The sequence below is a fragment of the Pectinophora gossypiella genome, chromosome 15, assembly GCF_024362695.1.
Source record: "Pectinophora gossypiella chromosome 15, ilPecGoss1.1, whole genome shotgun sequence".
Taxonomy (NCBI): Eukaryota; Metazoa; Arthropoda; class Insecta; order Lepidoptera; family Gelechiidae; genus Pectinophora; species Pectinophora gossypiella.
This window is the reverse complement of record NC_065418.1, coordinates 2,449,427-2,473,184: the sequence shown is the minus strand read 5'-3', so window position 1 is coordinate 2,473,184 and position 23,758 is coordinate 2,449,427. Positions and strand designations below refer to the sequence as shown.

General features: G+C 37.7%; 3 protein-coding genes across 3 annotated transcripts in view; 1 reads left to right on the top strand and 2 right to left on the bottom strand.

The window, feature by feature from the left end:
- Nucleotides 1–559, bottom strand: part of LOC126373432 (uncharacterized) — a 48,074-nt gene extending 47,515 nt beyond the window's left edge. The window contains exon 1 of the mRNA XM_050019590.1: nucleotides 433–559. Within this exon, the coding sequence (XP_049875547.1) occupies nucleotides 433–522 (90 nt within the window). The 5' untranslated portion in view covers nucleotides 523–559. The remainder of the gene's footprint in view (nucleotides 1–432) is intronic.
- A 4,174-nt stretch (nucleotides 560–4,733) lies between these two features.
- LOC126373204 (uridine diphosphate glucose pyrophosphatase NUDT14-like) lies at nucleotides 4,734–5,647 on the bottom strand. The gene has a single exon (XM_050019257.1). It carries the CDS (start codon nucleotides 5,559–5,561, stop codon nucleotides 4,917–4,919), a length of 645 nt encoding a protein of 214 aa, XP_049875214.1. The 5' UTR covers nucleotides 5,562–5,647; the 3' UTR covers nucleotides 4,734–4,916.
- A 10,333-nt stretch (nucleotides 5,648–15,980) lies between these two features.
- The window catches only part of LOC126373225 (uncharacterized), a 33,386-nt gene continuing 25,608 nt past the window's right edge, over nucleotides 15,981–23,758 (top strand). The window contains exon 1 of the mRNA XM_050019280.1: nucleotides 15,981–16,135. The gene's annotated coding sequence lies outside the window, so the exon portion shown is untranslated. The remainder of the gene's footprint in view (nucleotides 16,136–23,758) is intronic.

Below are 23,758 nucleotides of genomic sequence, written 5' to 3'. Positions count from 1 at the left end.
CATTTAATGAGACTTATGGTTTAATTTGTCAAATAAGTTAATGTGACACGGTTTCAAAGTGTATAGTTGAGGAGCTCGGTGGCGCAGCGGTAAACGCGATCGGTCTGCGATTGTTGAAGTTAAGCAACTTTCGCAAAGGCCGGTCATAGGATGGGTGACCGCAAAAAAAAGTTTTCATCTCGAGCTCCTCCGTGCTTCGGAAGGCACGTTAAGCCGTTGGTCCCGGCTGCATTAGCAGTCGTTAATAACCATCAATCCGCACTGGGCCCGCGTGATGGTTTAAGGCCCGATCTCCCTATCCATCCATAGGGAAGGCCTGTGCCCCAGCAGTGGGGACGTTAATGGGCTGATGATGACATATTAGTACTCGTGACCGTATGTATGTATAAGTTCTTACATTACGTCCTTCGACCTCATGGCCATGGTACTTACGGAGTTGACAGAGTACGTTATCGGATGTCCATGCTTGTCCGTGGTGGTGACTGAGACAATGCATGCGCCGCAGCCTCCTTCCTTGCACATGAACTTGGTCCCGCGCAGGTTCAGGGAGTTGCGCAGGTAGTCGTTCAGTGACACGTCGGAGTCCACCTCCGACCCCACTGGATATAAATAAACAGAACTTACCTTCCATGTATACAGGGTGTTAGTGACATCGTAACTTTAAACTTTAATTTTAACTAGCTTTGTGTTATTAAACACTCAATCAAAAATAAAAATAATGTTTTTTTAAATTATTTTCAGTTCCATATTTTTCCGACGGAAAATTCCATTTGATCTTAACTCAGAATCATGGTCTAAATCATCCCCCAAAATATTCGTTACGATGTCACTAATACCATGTTTATATTATTTTTATGATATTATTATTGTGTTGTAGCTTTGTCGTCCATTAATCAATCAATCAATAATACTTTATTGCACAACAACATATACAAAGGACATAAACATACGAATAAAACATAAGCACAATAGGCGGCCATATATTAATAATTAATATTATCTTACTTTCATACTTTCTTTCTTTAATTATACCAATGGACAAATACGCGCAGAGAAGTCTATTTAAGTGGATAAACGTCGTACAGCTATTGGTTGAAGCCATCGATATATACCGCGCCATCGGAACCCGTGCCGCGAATTAATAATAATAATATAATAATAAGAATCTTTATTTCGCTTTATTTGAATTTGAATTCAAATTCAAATTCAAAAATATCTTTATTCAGTAGGTAACATAGTTACACTTTGAATCGTCAATTTTTACATAACGAACGTCTTATCCGCCTAAAACTACTGCAGCTTCTCACAACCTGTATAGCCGGGGAAAAGAAGCTGCAAGAAAAACCTCGGCACAGGGCCCTAGCGAGTGGGTAGATCTTCAAACACCGGTGGCCTACTCATTACCTCAATATTTGGTCTTTTTTGCAAATATACCTATCCAATTTTTTTCTTCTATTGTGTGCGTTGTGAGGTGGATTACCAACCTCATCAACCGTGGTGTCGGGGTTATTATTGAGCCTCCAAAGGCCCCTGACATGGCCCATGTAACGACTACTTACTTATATCAACGGCTTAACGTGGCTTCCGAAGCACGGATCATCTTACTTTCGGTCATTGGGTGATTAGCTTGCAAAGTTCTTGGGTTCACAAAGTAATTTTTGTAATATGTCCCACTAGTATTTGGACCTCCGGATTGCGAGCCCAACCCTCAAACCACTGGACCACGGAGGCCGTTATTGTGACTGATTGTAGTTGTTTATTTTGAGCGCAATAAAGTCTTTTTTTGCATTGTGGTCAAACAAGTTTCTGGTGTCATGACGGCTTCGCAAGGATCGGAAAAAGCGTGGCTGTAATTGTATTTTTCACCTTTTGTATTCCTCGTATATGCGGCAATATACTACTTACTTATATCAGTAAGTAGTAACCGGGACCTACGGCTTAACGTGCCTTCCGTAACACGGATATTCTTACTTTTTGGACAATCAGGTGATTAGCCTGTAATGTCCTAACCAAACTAGCGATCACAAAGTGATTTTTTTGTGATATGTCCCCACCGGGATTCGAAGCCGGGACCTCCGGATCGTGAGCCCAATGCTCAACCACTGGACCATGGAAGTCATTACGGAGGCGGTAAAATAATTTTATCTACTTACTAACCTGAACATTTTTTGCCATTGACAGAAAACTTTATCCTATCCATCGCGCATCGTGGCAAACGAGAGACTACTAAACTATGAATTAGATATCTCTGCATATGAAAAACCTAAACTATTAATCATTGTCTGTACAAAGTATTTAATTGGCCTGTGAACATTAGCCCGACGAAGAGTATAATTGGTTAGAGAAACTTTTTAATCAGGTTTGCAAATGCGCTGAGGATAATTACCTATATCGTCTTCATATTGTAGGTACTATAATCTCATAGATTAGAGAAGTGGCAGCCCTAGTAAATTTTTCAAGTGGTGCAAGATGCCCCTAAGCATCTCTAAATTGAAATCCCGTATGTTCCTTACATGCAGGGTTATTCTTGATAGATTTTTTTTAAAGTCACATTGTATCAATTCATCTTAAAAAGCAATATTGCTATTTGACATTTTTTGTTGGCATCACGCACTCATTTTTATACTGTGCGAAAATGTCAAATAGCAATATTGCTTTTCGGATGAATTGCTTCGATGTGGCTCTTTTAAACCCTACAGGTTTTTGCGACGTTACATTATTTCATTTGGCATAAAAAAAGATTAAATATACTAAAGAGCATAACATACAGAAAATAGGAAAAAAATATAAGAAACGCACAACAATTGGCCTTTTGTCAGGCAACCAAAAAATAAAGATTTTTTTTTTAATTAAAACAAAACATAATTAACTCTGATGAACTATCTATAAAAAAACTGTTGATGCTTAGTCTTTGTTCTTGTACAGAGAATTTATAGCATGCAAATAGTCTGTGAATACATCAATTAGTAATTATGCTACTAGCAACCTGCCCCAGTTTCGCATGTGTAACCAGAGCATGAAATAGGCATATTTATTTAACGCTGCTTAAGGAGATGCTTAAGGAGTATAATCATATTAATACTGGAATTGATGTGGACATATTTCATGACAAGTTACACAGTTTCAGGTCCAAAATTATTCGGCACTTTTTGAGTTAATATTTTAAGTTTTTTTTGTATGTTTTGATTTAGTTCAGTTTAATTAAGTTTAATTACCTTTCTGCTACTGTTAAATTTGTAAATTAGTTTATTGATTGCGAGCGCTATGTACACCGTTATTGTTACACATATCAGTCAGAATACCTAGTTAAGTTGTGGAATAAGCTCAATATGTGTGATGTGGTTGTACTTTTTTAAATAAATAAATAAATAAAAAATAAACGCAATACAAAAATACAGCCATTTTGTCTTTTCATGTACACTTTTTATATTCAATAAAAGAGCAAAAGTGCAGTCACTCAGCTCAGCGAATTATTTGTAAACAGTGGTGAAATTATGAAACATAATTCTATTACAGAAACGACATGTAACCAGGAGGTCTTAAGTGCAACCAGTTAATTTATTACTTCGCAAGAAACTGATTGGACTTTGACACCTTATCGTACGTAGTACGTATTTAACGAGTGAGCCTCAGCGTTTTCCATTTGTCCGGCCAAGTAGTTAATGCCATCTGCGGCAAATCTATAATAAGTCACGTCAAAATAATGTACGTTCTTTTATCGTCTTCAACTGAATTGGAAGAGGTGGCCCCGCGACAGAGCATGTTACCATTTTGGTAGCCTGATTTTCATATATTTCGCAAGGGAAATTAAACCATGTTTGGCAAAGGAAGGACTTACAGCATAAGTAAAGAAAAACTTCTAAAAATCTTAATTTCTTTTTATTTCATCACGAAAAAAAATATATAGTCCTGCCCTTCTGCCTCGTGGTTTTGATTGTTATTTCTTGTTGTTGAAAAACTAGGGGATTAAAAAGGCCACATCAAAGCAATTCATCCAGAAAAGCAATATAATATCTATTTATTAATAACGTTTGTTTGCATTGCGCACATACTTTTATATGCGCAAACGTCAAATTGCCATAACGCTTAATTAGATGAATTGCTTCGATGTGGCCTTTTAACCTCCTATTGTTCACTTGGATCGGCATAGATCGCGATTACTTTACAAACTGCAAATAAGTACTTCGCAGTTAATAAAGTCTCCGTTAGATCATTGATTTGATTTACGGCAGTTTGTATAGTCCCTCTGTGCGCAAGTCAAACTCGTACTTGACTAACTTTTTATTTACTAATTTCTGTACCTTTTTATTTCATTTCATTTTAACAGCAGGTACCTACCTAGATAATGTAATTTCATACAACAACGGCCTCCGTGGTTCAGTGGTTTGAGCGTTCGGCTCACGATCCGGAGGTCCCGGATTCAAATACCACGAAACGACATATCACAAATATCACTTTGTGATCACTAGTTTGGTTAGGACATTACAGGCTGATCACCTGATTGTCCGAAAGTAAGATGGCCCGTGCTTCGGAAGGCACGTTAAGCTGTTGGTCCCGGTCACTACTTACTGATGCAAGTTAGTAGTCGTTACATGAGCCATGTTAGGAGAATTTGCCGGTTCAATAGTAACCCTGACACCAGAGTTGATGGGGTTGGTAATCCACCTCACTACCCACACGATAGAAGAAGATACAACAACTGTAAAGGATTTCAACTGAAGGAGTATTAGAAATAATTGTCTAACAAAGTATTTATTCATTTTTAAAGACGAAGGTACTTCAACTACAACTTTATGGTTGTATAGCAATAAAGTTGAAGTGCCTTCGTCTTTGATGCATAGGTAATTATATTTCATTGCCAACGTCAATCACAGTTCTGTATTTCATTTCATTAATAATAATTCATGAATATTAACTTAAAAATTCTTCGCTTTGTGATAAAGGAACCATGTTAGAGCAAAGAAGAATCCTGGAGGACTGGGTGAAGGTTGAACGGAAGGAGCTGACAGAAGTTTTTCCGCTTCTTCAATAGACATTTCAACTACATCAATCATTTCATCAGATACACCTCCACCTTTAGCCACTTTCATATCATCAGTCACTTCACAATAATATAGTTGCTGCACACACCCTTGCGCGCCGACGTCACCACGAAACGCCATAACCTTTTCCAGTTTTGAGGGATCAATTTCATATCCACATTCCTCAAGAATTTCTTCACTAGCAATCACTTCCCACGGCTTGTTTTTGTCAACGATACCAGCGCATAGTTCTAGCGTAACACCAAGGGACGGGGGATGTTTTTCTGTGTCAAGGGCATTAGCCGAAACTTCTTTGCTCCGGTCGATGCTGTTAAAATATACTGCTGGTCTAAACTGCTTCACAAATACTAACTTCTTCCTTGTCACATTGAAGATAATAATCGCGACACTGTCGTGTGATATTACTAAATCCCAATTTTTCTTTTGTCCATTCTGTGTGTAGTTGAAACGGAATGTTTTCACGTAGTTTGATTTTAATCCTTTAAGAGGACAGTAAGTCACATCTGTTACGTTATCCATCACTGGTAATGAACTAAATGTTATGCACTAATTGCTGCAAATACGCTTACAATCAATACGTCCGTGTTTGACACAATATACTGCTATCTAATTACGTCACCACGAGGGCATTGAAACAGTTAGTACCTAGTGAAATGACTAGATGGCGTTGGACTTCAATGTAAAGATTGTTAAAATATCTAACAAAGCCCTTTTTCGTTGCTTTATAATTTTATTACTCATACGTTTTATTTGTAAACCTTTTAAAATTGTATTAAATGTATTCAATACGAAGGAAGATGAGAGAAGATTTTAAACGTATAAGCGCCACCTACCATGATTTCTTCGAATCAACCTAAACAAGTGCAAGCTTTTCTTGTACGTCATTATAGAAGTACGGCGGTCCTAACAGAGATGGCGCTGCCAAATATAATTTGTGTTATCGGTATACGACTTGCATTTTATAGCGTAAAGTTTTAGGGACGAGTATGAAATCCTAATCTTTATGAGGCTAACCAGAATTACTTTGAATTAATGGCATAGAGTACCTACCTACTAACAAAAGGAAATATTGACTTAGTTGTTCTTGTATTAATAAATATCCTGACTGAAATAACAGGGGGTTGAAAATAATGAAAATACCATGGATGGCTTCAAGAAAAGGATGGTACGGCGTGTCGTTGTTTTTGTTGCTTTGGTGATCATAAGGGTCGTGACCCACCCCTGGGCGGCGACAGGTGGGCTCGTGGGTGGCCACTGCAAAATGTCATCTAGTTCTCCACGGAGATAGGTAGACTGCGACCTGGTGAAAAACATAAAAGCTGGATCCACTCCTGGTCATCAGAGGTACCTACATCGATCGCAAGATGACTTAAGTACCCACACGTCACTGAGTTTTCTGTTAGACCTACGTGCTAGGTGGTCAGCCGAATCGTCGTTATAATGGTCGAGCCAACTGTGTTAGTGAAAACTGCACTTAAGATAAATTGTATTATTGGGCAAACGGCATAAATTCACAACCAACGTAGTGGCGAAAACCAGTGAATGTTATCCTCTGAAGTTATATTGAACAGGTTTGGCAGAGAGTCCTCAATACCAGAACCCCGTTGAACAGAGTTCAATAAACTTTTGAATTTGAGCGACTTACCTCCAACAGGATTAACTTGCGCAACGTGTCAAAATCATCGATCGATTCAAACATTTTTGTCAAAATCGATATGTTTGATTTTTTCTCTAACATGGGTGTCACGTGATTTTATTCGTATTTTGACAGAACGACATGACTTATTTGTGTTCACTTATTAGCACCAATCGACAAAACGACATAATTATATCGTCAGAATCGATAAAATGACCGTGACAAAAATTGATCAAGTTGCGCATATTAGCCCTACTGGACGATAGACAAAGTAGATAATAGATACTTTCATAAAATAAAAGAAATCAATAAATAATTAATACCTATTCAACACAGTTTACGGTTTTAACAGGAAGCCGTGGTAGCGCAGTTGGAAAAACGCTTGACTATCATTCAGGTCGCAGGTTCGAATCCTAGCTTGGGCCTAAACCAATGATTTACTAATTCATGCTTAGATCCGCGGTGAAAGAAATCATCGTGAGGAAACCCACATTGCCTAGAAATGCGTTTCGGAAGTATGTGACCTAATTTGTATTGGGCTGGTTTTCCCTTGGTTGGAAGCACAGACAGGCAGTCACTTCTATTAAAAAAAAATCTGTCAAATCTTCAGGTTAGCGGACCTTGTGAAGACGGGATAACGCTAGAGAGATAATTACTTATTTAGCACGGTTTTATTGATATTAGCGCAATCAAAATATTGTCGACATCATAAGGAAAATGTTTTAAAAACCCTCTTATCGTCAGGTCGATAAGACCAATTAAACATTAATTAAAATGCATTTATTTCAGGTAGGCACCCATATTGCAAGATATAATTATGTCCCATATATTAAAATTAAAAATAATAATGAAATAAAGTTAAAAATTATTAAAATCAAAACTAAAATTTAAATCATATTTATTAACATTAAAAATAAAACTAATATAAATATATAACTAGTTCTACATCAAAAAATTTAATGGAATTAATTAACAAGAACATAACATCATTAAATCCACCACAGGCTTCGTCAAACATTAATTTGATTGATAGGTAACTACTACACGTCAACTGTCCTAGTGAGATATGGCCGTGTATACTTCTTGTGGTGCGAAGGAGAGATATCTTTTGTCTCCTTCACACTGGGCGATGTACGTTTCATGCTACGTTAAATTAGGTACTTTTTGTGAATGGTTGAAACCCGAAGCACGGGATCGACGTACTTTTTCTTAAGTCTAAGTCAAAGGTCTCACAAAGTGATTTTGACAATGTCCCCACCGGGATTGGCGCTCTAACCACTAGACCTCGTAGGCCGTGACGTTAAGCCGTTTTGGTCTCGACTTTTATCTATAAAAACATCATAGAAGGAAAGCTAAAAGGAAAGAGAGGAAGGGGAAGACCAAGAAGAGCTTACATGGAACAGATTAAAGAGAGAGAACGTCGTGTCTTATAAGGAAGTGAAGGAATTGGCCTTTGATAGATAAGAATGGATAATGCACCGATAAGAGCGTGTCTCTTAAATTAGTGATGATGAGAGTTGAGGGAAACAACAAACATAATAATATCGATTTCGACAAAATTTATTAAATCGATCGATGATTTTAGTTAGCCCTGCTCGAGCAGCATGGTGTAGTATGCTCCATACCCCGTGTGTACAGCAATTGGACGCGAATAGTCTGTTTACGTAATCTTACACATACATACACAAACTCACGCCGATAATCCCTAATGGGGTGGACAGAGCCACAAGTAATCAAAGACAACTTGCAGCCACTGTTGATACGATGTCGTAAGCTGGATATGATATACCTTATGGTGATAACGGATCAGCCTATCGCCCATAACATTAAAAGATGTCACGGTCCCTCTGTCGGTTTTTACGACATGCCCGGGAAGACAAGCAGCTGGTTTTATGTAACGTTATGTATAAGTATTTAAACTCAGTTATACACTACCGGGTATTATGTTTGGTGCACGATTTATAACAATAGAATAAGAATAAGAATAAAATAAATTTATTGCCAGTAATAATTTACATTTGCTATAAGAACTAGGTATTTAAGAATATTGCGAATACGGGCAAAAGGAAATGGCTCAGCTTGTGCTGCCATGGAGCCATGTTATGGCGCCATCAATAGTTACCCATGTTTGTAATTTGTTAGTTTAAGTTTGGAGTGTTCCGTTAGTACAGTTGTAAAACTGTTTTTCTAAGTAAATAAATAAATAAAAGGAGATGTATGTTGTGATTTGTGCAATAGTGAAACGTTATCTAAATACAAATTACCTACTTATTAACACAAGTTATCACAAGTCTGTACTTAATTAAACTGCGATTATAAATGCGTTCTGATTCTCAGAAGTGTATTAATGTACGTGAGTACTAAAGAAATGATAAGCTGTGCCTTATGACAATATATCTACATTATGGTCGTAAGCTAGCCTGGCCACATATTTACATTTAGCTGCAGATAATCCTTCCTTGAGGAGCTCGGTGGCGCAGCTGTTAACGCGCTCGGTCTGCGATTGTTGAAGTTAAGCAACTTTCGCGAAGGCCGGTCATAGGATGGGTGACCACAAAAAAAAAGTTTTCATCTCGAACTCCTCCGTGCTTCGAAAGGCACGTTAAGCCGTTGGTCCCGGCTGCATTAGCAGTAGTTAATAACCACCAATCCGCACTGGGCCCGCGTGGTGGTTTAAGGCCCGATCTCCCTATCCAACCATAGGGAAGGCCCGTGCCCCAGCAGTGGGGACGATAATGGGCTGGTGATGATGATGAATCCTTCCACGCGGAAATGGCAAATTACAATATTGGTTTTTCGATAAATTGCTTTGATGTGGACATTTTTCGACCACCAGTATTTGTTACGGTGTCACTAACACCATACGCCCTTGTATGCCTACCTGTACATATTTGTACGGGGTGTAAGTGACATCGTAACTAATACTAAGATAGTGATTCAATTCATTATTCTGAAATACAAAGTGAAATTTCCCATCGCAAAAGTGCACAATTAATAATATTAAAAAAAAAACACTTGATATTAACTCAGAATCATGGTCTGAATCATCTCCCTTAGTATTCGTTACAATGTGACTAACAACCTGTATATCCAAAAGGGGTAGGCAGAATTGTATAGTACTCCTTCTCTTCGCCAGCTATGTTTAAGTCCCATGTAGGTAATAGGGACGAACCTATTGCCATTAACCTAACCGTAACAAATCGATATCGATATAACCGATATCAATTATCTGTGATCCAAAATCCATTAAGTCGTAATTCAGTGGTTTAAAGTCTAAGCTGGGGTTTGAACCCGTGACACTTTGATTAAGTCACGCATTCTACGAACAGGGTTATCACGGAATCAAACGAATTCATTAAATATTATTATAAGTACGGTGAAGTCATGGCTTCCTCTTACTTATTACATTATCGTCAGAGACAAAATGTATCAACAATAAATTAGGTACGATTGGTAAATATTTGTTAAATTCTACATTTTAAATTTGGAACTAAAATAGAATATTTATTATAATAAATATTGGTAAATATTTGTTTTTCTGCATTTAAAATTTTACATTTGGAACTAAAATAGAACATTTTATTACAATACGGAAAGTGCCGTTTTGTTGCGATATTTATACTTCATTATTAAAGGATTAGATAGAAGGTTATTTATGATACACAATTCCTTTATTCGATTGAAAAAGTATTCAAATAAAAATTTGACTTGAAATACGTATGTTTTAATCGTTTTACTTATTTAAACTATAATTTAGAATACAGATACGTTTATATATCAAGAATTGTTAAAAGTACATAAATATGATTTTAAAATTGTTATTTAATTGATGCATGTTGTGTGTTTATATGAATTTCTATGATTGTAATTCTATTGTATTAAGATTGTATTAAGCATTATCGAATTGGGCCTGACCTGTAATGATAATGTGTTTGGATATGTAAATAAATAAATCTCAAATCATAAAAAAGTGTATCGATAAAAAACCTAAAAAAGGACGCAATTTCACGAAATGTCTAAATACGTAAGACATGGCTGTATGGGCATAGTTCCCTTTGCCTTACCCTTCGGGGAAAACCAAAACAAAAAAAATAATAATTACGAAATGTCACCTGTTCAACGTTTGTTGGGCTTTTCGGCGGGAAACGGGAACGGGACAGTTGCTTTCTTCATTGAGTAATCTAAATAATTAATACGAAGTGGTGTTTTGTGGTTAATGATCGCATTAAGTTAGTCAGAAGACATTCGCGAGTGTTATTATATTGGAGTATTCAATGAACAAAGTGTATCTGCCTATTTTCGCTTCGTGCTGGGAAGCCGCTTCATAGCTCAAAAGTTTATGCGGACTTTTGAGTTAATTCGTTTGGGGTTCGGAGTAGGAGACTACTCCGAGGGTGGGGGCTTAGGTTTCATCATCATCATTCATCACCTTTCATCATTTCATTAATCATCAAGAAAAAAAATACGTAAGACATGGCTGTATGGGCATAGTTTCCTTTGCCTTACCCTTCGGGGAAAATCAAAACAAAAAAAAATCAACGTTTGTTGTCTTTTCGACTTCAAGCTTACGCGGCAGGCAAGATTAAAACTTTAGCAGGTAGATAACTAATTGAAATGTTTCAAACCCCTGCTTCTGACTGACTTCTGTTCCACCTTTTGTGTAATGTTAAATTAAATGAAGTACTTATAGGACTATCTATGTATTTTTCTTATTATTTTATTATAGTTGTTCGAAGCTAATGTTAGTTAGCTTACTGTGGCATTATATTTCATGAAGAGGGGTGTAGTTAAGCGTGCGGTGAAGAATATTGTTTATATATCGAATGTAACCTTAAAGCGTGCGTGTCCATGAACTTCCGTCATTCCGAAGTCTAAGACACGCAAAATGAATTTACGAAAACATAAGCTAGCCCATCGTACGGTTCTTCTTCTATCGTGTGGGTTGTGAGGTGGATTACCAAGCCCATCAACCCTGGTGTCAGGGTTACTATTAAGCCGACATGGCTCATGTTTTTTTTTTTTTTGACGTGACTTATTTTAGATTTGCCGCAGATGGCATTAACTACTTGGCCGGACAAATGGGGAGCGCTGAAGGCTCTCACCCGGTACAACGTTTAAGACAACAGGCCTGAGGGTGCCCAGTTGGGCGCGAACCCCGGCTCAGGGCGTCGTCTGAGAGGAAAAATATTTGAAAGAATTAATCGACCCTAGTGGGTCGATAGCGATAAGCGCTGAATGAGGGAAATCGTCGACCACGCCGGCGGGGTCGGTATCGGGGTCCTAACATGGCTCATGTAACGACTATTAAGTTACATCAGTAAGTAGTAACCGGGTCCAACAGGTAATAATCTTTCTTTCGGACAATCAGGTGATCAGCCTGTAATGTCCTATAACCAATAACTGAACTAGGGATCACAAAGTGATTTTCGTGATGTGTCCCCACCGGGATTTGAACTCGGTACCTCCGGATCGTGAGACCAACGCTCAAACCACTGGACGGTTAAGAAAAATCAATAGATGAAATTAAAATGCACAGATAATGTAAAGAAGTTCCGCGTTTCGTAGATCTGTGAATCCGTGAGAGCATTGTTCGCGAGAATGCGTTACTTACATCGTACTTGACGGGTTCGAATCCTAGCTCAAGCTGTAAACCACTAAATCATGCATACATACATACATAAACAGCCTATATACGTCCCACTGCTGGGCAAAGGCCTCTCCTCAATCAACCGGAGGGGGTATGGAGCATACTCCACCAAGCTGCTCCAATGCGGGTTGATGGAGGTGTTTTTACGGCTAATAGCCGGGACCAACGGCTTAACATGCCCTCCGAAGCTTGGAATCATCTCTTACTTTTTCGGACAATCAGGTGATTCAAGCCTGAAAAGTCCTTAACAAACAAAGGACAGTCTCACAAAGTGATTTTTACAGTGTCCCCATCGGGAATCGACCCCGGACCTCCAGATCGTGAGCTTAACGCTCTAACCACTAGACCACGGAGGCTGTTCAACTGAATCATATTGAGTTTCAATTCTTGTTTAGATCATAGATAATTATACCACGTGGTTTCCAGAATATGTGCCCGGTTAAAATAGGACTTAAATATGGCTATGTACGTATATACAAGGTGTTTGTGACATCATAACGGATTCTGAGGGGGAAGATTTCAAGTTGATATCAAGTGGACGTTCCTTTCGGAAAATTCATGAAAATTCTAGTTTTTTTTGCGACGGTAAAATTCCACTTGACTAAGAATAATGGTCTGAATCATCCCTCAAAGTTTTCGTTACGATGTTACTAACACCTTGTATAACGCTTCTGCCTAACCCTTCGAGGACACAAGCGTGTTGTTATGTTTGTTTCGTACAATTATAATTGACAGTGACAACTTTTACTTTAGTTAAGTTTTATGTTCATTTGTTACGTAAAATCTTTGCTTGAATCCCACAATAGCTTGATAACATCTGATAAGGAGTGAGTCAATCAGTCAGCTATGATTCACCCACTCTCTATGACGGGCGGGAAAAGTCCCTTCTGAAGGATGACACATAGGGATACAGATTAAGTAAGTATTTAAACTATTTAACCATGGTGGTAGGCATCTGCCTGTGCGTCTGCACAAAAGATAAAATTTTTGGACTGTAAAGTGGCCTTTACGAGGTCGGAAAGTGGGATATTAAAAGTAAGCAAGTACTGGCCCCCATTCCTGCATACACATTCTAATTTTATTCTAAGTTATACCTGTCATTTTCTTATCCGCACAAAAGGAAAGGGATAGACGATTGACAACTGTTAATTTAAAAAAATCTTAAATTAACAACAGTTCTTAATATTCTTCTTAAATTCTTCTTTTCCCCGGCTATACAGGTTGTGAGAAGCTGCAGTAGTTTTAGGCGGATGAGACGTTCGTTATGTAAAAATTGACGATTCAAAGTGTAACTAAATATTACCTGCTGAATAAAGATATTTTTGAATTTAAATTTGAATTTGAAAATGAATGAATAAACCGGACCGATATAATATGCATCCCTTATATGCAACCCATTTGATGTGTGCAGACAGATTAATACAGTCGGGTTATTGGCCAATATAAAATCAACCCTATTGAGCTGCCAAAGGCCCCTGACATGGCTCATGTAACGACTACTAACTTACATCAGTAAGTAGTAACCGGGACCAATGGCTTAACGTGCCTTCCGAAGCACAGATCCACACCACTCGGATGTAATGTCTTATAAAATATGTAAAAAATGTGCTGTAACTCTCCTTTAAATTGCTGTGCCCAAACCGGGTCCAAGTGTGTTACTCACCTTATATTACCAACCTCCTACCGTGTGGAACGCAATAAATGATATTATAATTATGATTAACCAAACTAGGGATCACGAAGTGATTTCGTGATGTATCTCCAATGGGGTTTGCCTATTTAGCCCAACGCTCAAACCATTGGACCACGGATTTTCATAATTTTCATACATACATAAGTACATAAACTCACGCCTATCGAAGCAAATGGAATTGTATAGTCTCTGCTTACCCCGGTGGGAAATAGGCATAGTTTTCATTATGTTTCTTATTATAATTAAAGCACATAATAACGGGTTCTTACCGCGTTTAAATGGGGATATGAGACTCCCGATATTTCGACACTGTTGCAAGTCTCATATCCCCATTTAAACGCGGTAAGAACCCGTTATTATGTGCTTTAATTATGATAATAACCGCGTAAACTTAAAACAATGTTTCTTATTGTTATTTGGAACTTTATGGATGAAGTTTTATGCTTTATTTATATACTTATCTATCCATAATTCAATATAATTATGAATATCAATGTAAACAGTGTTTATACGATCGCAATGTATGTTGTTGGACTCGTAACCTAGTTACGACAGTCGAGTGGAAGTGATCAATGTGGATCAGATATGGGCCGTTCCGAGAAGTGGGAATGTTTTTGCTGCTTTTTCAAATTGATCTTTTGTTCTCTGGGGCCTGTTTAATAAAACTTACAATTGTAAATTACAATAACAATTTGATGTGCATTGCGGAGTGTGTGATCACGAATATTTTCCAGTTTCATATTAGCTACGTAATGAATACCAAATTGTCGTTGTAATTTACAATTGTAAGTTTTATGAAACAGGCCCCTGGTCTTATCGGCCTTAAGGTTAGGCAATAAAGGTTTTTTTACATAAGATTTGCACCTTTTTACTGCCGGGAACATTCTCAAAGTGGATACATTCCCTCGAACGGCACATTACTGATACTGTAGTATCACTCCACCAACCCGCAGTGGAGCAGCGTGGTGGAGTAAGCTCCATACCCCCCGGCTGGTTGAGAGGAGACCTGCGCCTAGCAGTGGGACGTATAGGTTTAGGCATTGCATCATCATCATCAGCTCATTAACGTCCCCACTGCGGGGGCACGGGCCTTCCCTATGGATGGATAGGGAGATCGGGCCTTAAACCATCACGCGGGCCCAGTGCGGATTGATGGTTATTAACGACTGCTAATGCAGCCGGGACCAACGGCTTAACGTGCCTTCCGAAGCACGAAGGACCTCGAGATGAAAACTTTTATTTTGTGGTCACCCATCCTATAACCGGCCTTTGGGAAAGTTGCTTAACTTCAACAATCGTAGACCGAGCGCATTAACCGCTGCGCCAACGAGTTCCTCAATGCATTGCATATTCATAGGCATATTAACTTTATTGATAAAAACTGTTTAAATATATAAAATATTGTAGGAGGCAATATATACCCATATATGTTATAACTTCCGTTTTTACTCAAACATACACACATACATACATGAGCTTAGGACTATGTCCCAAAGGGGTAGTCAGAGGTACCTCCATCGCAAAAGGAACTAACTACCAACACCTCACCGAGTTTTCGGTTAGACCTAAGTGATAGGTGGTGAGCCGTATCGCCGTATATAATGGTCACGCCAACTGTATTTTATCTCAAAACTTGAAGCTTTTGAGAGTTTTTAAGCTTTTCAAGCAACAGATTAACATATTTAATAATAGGTAGTGGTTATAATAATAATAAACGTTTATTGCATGAATTCAGGTTTGGTTATCAATAAATGGTAATTGTTTATTTGCAATAAATTTTGGATTCTCAGAAATAAGTACTCACAAAATGTTAAAAATAAATGGAAGTACGTGATACGAGATAATAAAAATGTTTGTCATGCATTTAGTCTCCAGGTTTCGGATTTTTGTTCTTTTTATTATCTTATCTATTCTTCAAATTCTTATAAATGAGTAGTCTGTTGTCTGTTGATTACAATGGAAACAAGCCCGCGCATCCAAAATACGAATTGAGAGTACCAGTGGCCGGCACAAACATTCGGCAAGCCAGTTTGTCGGCAGTCGCGCAGCGAACTATACGCTCTCTCCGCGCCAACGTGCTTTGCCTGTTCCACATTCAAAAAAGAAAAACAAAAATCGTGAGTATTTAATTGTTTACTTACTTTATAGTCTTTTTACTTTTTCTTTTAATTGTTCTTCATTCAAATTTAAAAGTTTATTTTTCGTTCGTATGGAATTCTATGGACGTTATTTTTAAACATATGCGTTTCTGGATTGCTTCTGGTATTATAAAGGGGCTTTCACGACTAGGTACTTACATGATTTTCTATTTTTAAATCTGTGAGCATCATTAAAGATGCATCGTATTTCTATAAAATATTTTTCCGCTACCTCCAATTTCACGTAAAAAAAGTTTTTGGCACTAATACCGTTTATTTATTCAGTAGTTCGCGAATAATTTAGCCAATCCGTCCGCATAAATATTGGTTTTATTTACATAAACTATTGCCGCACCTTTGTGTCTGACGATAATATTTTTTTTCTAATTTTGTGGCTTTTTGAATCGTTTTGGGGGTAACCGTTGTTTTTTATCTGACTGCAAAAGCATTTAGTATGGTTGAAAAGAAATAACACAAATTCTTGTGACTCGGTCTGGCTGAAGATTTACCGGGTAAGCGCCTTCAGCGTTCCATTCCATTTGTCCGGTCAAGTAGTGAATGCCATCGCAGGCAAATATCTTTAATAAATCACGTAAAAAAAGGATTTGAAGATATGTACCTACTTCATTCGTTACGAAATTAGAATAAAAATTAAAATAATAATTAAAAATTTTAAATTACGAATTGATTTTGTTTCTGTGAATAATCGTGGGTAGATAGGTATAATCTCCATACAAACAATTTTAAAAGCACGCCGGATCGAAACGTATGAACTTGCGTTGCGTCGTTTCGCGCAGCACAAAACCGGTACAAAACACCATGGCCTAAAAAAACATACCTGCCTCGAACACAAACAAAGCTTACTTTTTGAAGGGTCAATCTCTTCAAAGAGCCGAAGTTTATTTCCGTTCAATAAAGTCGAAATTACGTCCAAAAAACCTTCCGAAATTTGCCAAGAAAGACGTACAAAAAAAATTGGGTGTGGCAACACAGACTGGAATAACAGTATGACGTCATCGGCACAACTTTGGGCCACTATTAACAGCGGGGCCATTATATCCCTTAAGGCGGGAATACACTAGGCAGTAACTGGCACCCTTGCATGCCAGCTCCTTGCACAGTAACTACTAAGTAATCAAATCAAATATACTCTATTGCCCATAAACAATAATGTGTGCGGTATGGTAAATAAAAAAACCATCGCCGGCTAGGCTAACACCAAACATGAAGTTGCGTTGGCGTGCGTGTATGAAACGATTGATGAATTTGTAGGCAACAAGAGAAGTAATATCAGGATCAAATCAAATGGAATTCCATAGTTTCTACTTATCCCGGTGGCAAATAAGTTCCCCCAATCAGCGCTTATCGCTATCGACCCACTAGGGTTGGTTAATTCTTTCAAATATTTTTCCTCTCAGACGTCGCCCTGAGCCGAGGTTCGCACCCAACTGGGCACCTTCAGGCCTGTTGTCTTAAACGTTGTGACGGGTGAGAGCCTTCAGCGCTCCCCATTTGTCCGGCCAAGTAGTTAATACCATCTGCGGCAAATCTACACTAAGTCACGTCAAAAAAAAGGTGGCAAATAGGCGTGTGATTATGTATGTAAGTGGGTACCTATGCAATTATGAAGTTGATTTTTTTGAAATCCTATTGGTTCTGGCGGCGATATTTTCCACCGTGCGTGCAAGGATCTGGCGTGCAAGTGTGCCAGTTACTGGCGTGTGTATTCCCGCCTTTATAACGAGGGTATACTGTGTAGGTACCTACTTCCCATCTGCGACTTTGCCCCTAAATAATGCAATCAAATATAGATTAAGTACATTGCTCAAGAAATTGTAAATTGTTATTATAGTCTTGAGAGTGATATTCCGGCCAAGTAGTTAATGCCATCTGCGGCAAATCTACAATAAGGTCAAAAAAAACCTATATTGTGAGTGATGTGCTCTGACTACCCCAAATGGAATATGGTCGTGATTTTACGGACAACAAAATTGCAATATCGTTTATATTGTCTATCTACCCCCGGGGGGAAATATGTGTGAGTTTATGGATGTAAATTGAAATATTGCTTTTTAGTTGAATTGCTTCAATGTGGTGGTTCCTTTTTAAGTACCTACAGTCTCCATCGTCCATAAAACTAATTGGATACCTATCTCTCTCTCTCTCTTATTATTTAAGAGCTGCGCTCTTCTCAGTGGAGTAATCGCCATTCTTCTCTTCTTCCCGCCAAATCCTTCACCTCCTGATACGACACGACCTGCACCTTCTCTTTTATTTGCTTCCTAAATGTTATCCTGGGTCTACCCCTTCCTCTCTTTCCTTTAATTGTTCCTTCTATGCTGTTCTTTATAAATGAATCGCGTCGTATCAGATGGCCAATCATATTTCCTCTCCGGTTCTCTAGGTCTTTGTTATGGTTCTCTCTCTTCAACTAGATACCTATATCTAAGTTAATATTTATTTTTTAAAATTGTAACTTCACTTCACAAAGACTGCATTCCAAACTGGAATCAATAACCTAATGGGTATGGCAATTATTACTTTAACCATTAACTAATTACGTCTTATGTTTCTGCTCTTCTTGCGTCAGTGCTTAAATACCCAAAAAACAAGTTTTAAAATCAAAGGTTACAAATACACGTTTCGATAATCATAATTATTATTATAATTCAATGATTTTTATAATATAAATAACATACTATGACATCTGTATATAGGATCGCCCAGAAGTTCAGGTTAAAAAAATCTTTATTCTCAAAAGAAATTTACATTTCACTTCATGAGAACATATAAACTAACTTAATCTACGAATAAATAATATATGTTATAATAAATAACGAACGAATAAAATAAATAATATATTTATTATATTTATTCGAATAAATAATATATTTATTTGTAGCTTAATATAAACAAAATATAAACGGTAAGTGCATGAGTTGTAATAGGCTACTTGGCACTCAGTGAAACGATAAAAACACAAAAAAGTATTTTTTTATTTTTGTATGAAACTTGTATGAATTTAGAGTAATTTAAATAAACTTATTTCGTAAACAACACAAAAGAAAAGTGGGATTTTTAATTGATCATCTACTTCTAGAGGTATTTCTGGATTAGCATTCTATTACTAAGTTCAGGTTCAAAATGAAAAATTAGATAGAGGGGCTCATTGGCCACTAGAAACACCCCCATGTATATTCAGCGATTATTTACGTTTTAGGAGATATGACCCATTTCGTACCTTTTTGTAGATTTTCTATCTTATTGGCCATTTAATCCGTGGTAGCCCAGTTGGTAGAACGCTCGCCTTTCACTGTAAGGACATCATCGTGAGGAAACCCACATTCCCGAGAAATGCATTTTCGGAGGTAAGTATGTGACCTAACCTGTATCGGGCTGGTATTCCCATCGCGGGTTGGACGGTCAGACAGGCAGTCGCTTCTGTCAAAAACCGGACCTGTCATATCTTCAGGTTAGGTTAGCGGACCCTGTTTAAAACGAAATAATGCTAGGGGGCTGATATTGTAATTGTTATTTAATTTCAATAAAACTGCAGTAGCAAATTATTATTCCTACACCCATAAACTCACGCCTTTTTCCCACTGGGGTAAACAGAGACTAAGGAACTTCATTTATTTGATCTAATTCGTTGCAATTGCCTTGAATAATCCTTTAGATGACATCATACGAAACCCAAAAATGGTTCCCATCACAAAACTTAGGCGTGCATCAATTTAGTTCAATTTAATTGGTATAAAACTGGTTGATAGTACTTTCGCCTTACACATTCCATTTAGCCGTTCAATTGGTTTAACTACATACATACATAAACTCTCGCCTATTTTCCATCGGGGTAAGCAGGACGCGGCTTGCTATGTGGGCGGATCTCAAACTCGCAGCAATTTGAAGGCTGTGCTAAGGTCCCTGTAGTCTTAGTGAGATAAGGCCCTAAGTTACCAATAAAACCAGTAAGTAGGTACCTATAACGTCCTGTCGGAACCATCTGCTTTATTATAGTTTAAAACATAACGACTTCCGTGGTCCAGTGGTTGAGCGTTGGGCTCGCGATCCGGAGGTCCCGGGTTCGATTCCCAGTGGGACTATATCACAATAAAAAATTACTTTGTGGTCCCTAGTTTGGTTAGGACATTACAAGCTGATCACCTGATTGTCCGAAAGTAAGATGATACCTGCTTGGGAAGGCACGTTACGCCGTTGGTCCCGGTTACTGCTTACTGATGTAAGTAAGTAGTCGTTACATGAGCCATGTCAGGGGCCCTTGGCTGTTCAATAGTGACCCTGACACCAGTGTTGATGAGGTTGGTACTCCTCCTCGCAACCCACACGATAGAATAAGATAGTTTAAAACATGATTTAAATTATTTAAATACATGATAAAATGTCTAATATACGTTCATGGAATATTAATTGTGTGCCATTTCAGTGCTAACCTTCAAATTGCATACCAAGCTTGTATGCGAGACGCGTAAAAAATCGTGCTTCATTTAGTGTCTATATGCGTTTGTCCTACAACAAAGCTACTACATTTTTAACGTCAATAAAAAAGGACATTTTTTTTATTGTTTTTAAATGTTTATGGTGTTGTTTTGACTATTTTTATTGATCGATTTTCCTTAATATCCATGGTCCATAATTTGTATCTCGTCAAAAACAATCAATTAAGTATTATATCTTTTTTTTTCGTGAGGAAACCCACACTGACTGTCATTGGCGACCCAAATGTATCCTCAGTTGCCATGTACACAGATAAATTTGGCGAAACTTCAAAACATATAATTAATGGAATTTATACGCCTTTACTAGAGCCGTGGTAGCCCAGTTGGTAGAACGCTTGCCTCTCATTCAGAGGTCACAGGTTCGAATCCAGCTCAGGCCTAAAACAATGATTGTCGAATTTGTTTTCGAATAAATGATTTTCATGTGCTCATCGGTGAAGGAAAACATCGTGAGGAAACCCACATTCCCGAGAAATGCATATTCCTAACCTGTATTGGGCTGATTTTCCCTTCGCGGGTTGGAAGGTCAGACAGGCAGTCGCTTCTGTAAAAAACCGGACCTGTGAAATCTTCAGGTTAGGTAAGCGGACCCTGTGAAAAACGGGATAGTTCTAGGAAGAAATACTTATGTACATTGTTTTAAGTTTACGCGGTTATTATCATAATTAAAGCACATAACGACGGGTTCTTACCGCGTTTAATTGGTTATATGAGACTCCCGAGAATATCGGGAGTATCGGTAGAAATACTTATGTTGATGATTGTTTCCATTCAGTCGGCAACGAAAGTTAGATCCAGCTTTATTTCAGTGGCACACACAAGGGATGTGCAAGAACTTTTGTGACCATGTGTACTGTAACATTGCGAGTAAAAAATGCGTCACATTGTACTTTTTGTTATTGATGTCTAGCTAAATGTGTTCGTGTGTGACAGCTAGGTCATCCGCTGCTATTTGAAGCTGATGCAGTGTTAAATTTGATGCTCTTTTTTATTACCTGTCACTCTTTTCCGTCGCTCATAAAGCTTGCTCCGTGGTATAACAAAACCAGGTACTTATGCTCAAAACTGAGCTGACATTTCAAGGTTAGGTTAGGTTAGGTTAGGTTGCCCAGCTGACGTCATCCGGCCCTGTATTGCCATTTCGTAATAAATAAATTACCCACGACCAATGTTTTTTTACTTACTTTGCAAGAAAATTATAAACTTTTAGTAAAAGATTTACTTACAATTTTAATATTTTTTATATATGTGACATGTAGTAATTTTCAATAATAAAATTAACGTCCTTGGAATGTTGGAGATACCAACTTAATGGTATCACTTACGTCAGCAATGGGCTAGCAATGGCTGGTCATAGGATTGAGCATACCTGGGGCCTGTTTAATAAAACTTACAATTGTAAATTACAATGACAATTTGATGTACATTGCGGAGTGTGTCATCACGAATATTTTGCAGTTTCATATTAGCTACGCAATGAACATCAAATTGTCGTTGTAATTTACAATTTATTAAACAGGTCCCTGGTCTTCTTATACCATGGCTTGACCTACACAGAGTAGAAAAGCGGGTCGACACGCGGGATTTACTTTACAATTTGTTTCTTCAGCTGGACAAATGACAAAACGAACATCAAGGCGAGTTGTTTATTTAGAGACAAAGTCAAATTCAAATTCAAAAATATCTTTATTCAGTAGGTAACATAGTTGCACTTTGAATCGTATTTTTTACATAACGAACGTCTCATCCGCCGAAAACTACTGCAGCTCCTCACAACGTGTATAGCCGGGGAAAAGGAACTGCAAGCAAAACCTCGGCACAGGGCCCTAGACATTCTTTTTTTTTAATACTGTTATCTGTTATACAATTTAGTAATTTGGCTGCTTAATATCAGTTCCCAGACAGCTAATCCCATGCATTCATATCTTCTAAATAATCACTAACCTTTCTGTTTAATTACTGTCTTAAAACTGTTCAAAGGTGTTTAAAAAAAATAGTGATTTTACAAGTGTTTTTTTAAAGATTTTGTATAGACCGCTACCAGATAACTCGGAATTGTGTCAAACGTTCATGGAATATCAATATAAGTACTATAATCTATGGTATTAACATTGTTAAGTACTTATCGTCGGAAAGTTGCATTATCCTTTACAAATCTGCGATAAAACAATGAAAAACAATGTATGAGTGCTTATTGTCAGTAAACTGCATTACCTGATAAACTGTGACATGATTCTTTTTAAAATAATGTTATCTATTATGCCTCGTTTACACTGAATTATGCTAAAAATAATTCGTGATAATAATTTGAGTCATCACCTCCCCCTAGCGTTATCCCGTTTTACAAAGGGTACGGTTACCTAATCTGAAGATTTTACAAAAGTGCCACTATGACCTCCAGAAATCAGAATCATTTATTCAACGTAATAAACTTGTTGAATGTCAATGTAACATTTTTCAATTTACGTCATTTCGCAAGGTGTTATGTCTGAGGAGAAGAAATGACAAGAAACTGCAACAGCAACACATCTTTTAAATCAATGAGGGTACATTACAAGTTATTTAATAACTAGAGGAACATATTCGGTGGGCTCAAGATCCGGAGGTCCCGGGTTCGATTTCCGGTGGGGACATAACACAAAAATTAGTTTGTGGTCCCTAGTTTGGTTAGAACATTACAGGCTGATAACCTGATTGTCCGAAAGCAACATGATCCGTGCTTCGGAAGGCAAGTTAAGCCGTTGGTCCCGGTTACTACTTACTGAGTAGTAAGTAAGTGAGTAACCGTTACATGAGCCAATTCAGGGGCCTTTGGCGGCTCAATCACCCTGACACTACGGTTGATGACGTTGGTAATTTACCTCACATCCCACACGATAGAAGAAGAGGAGAAGATTTCCCTCTGGTAGCACACCATAAAATATAATAACATGATGTCCTTGTGACATCCCTTAGAGGACGAAAAGTACATTGGCAACTGACCATTGTTACTTCGGCCAAGTTATAAAAAGTAATACTACAATAATACGCAGTTTGAGATTGATATGTACTGATTAAATTGATGAGAAACATAGAACTGATAGAC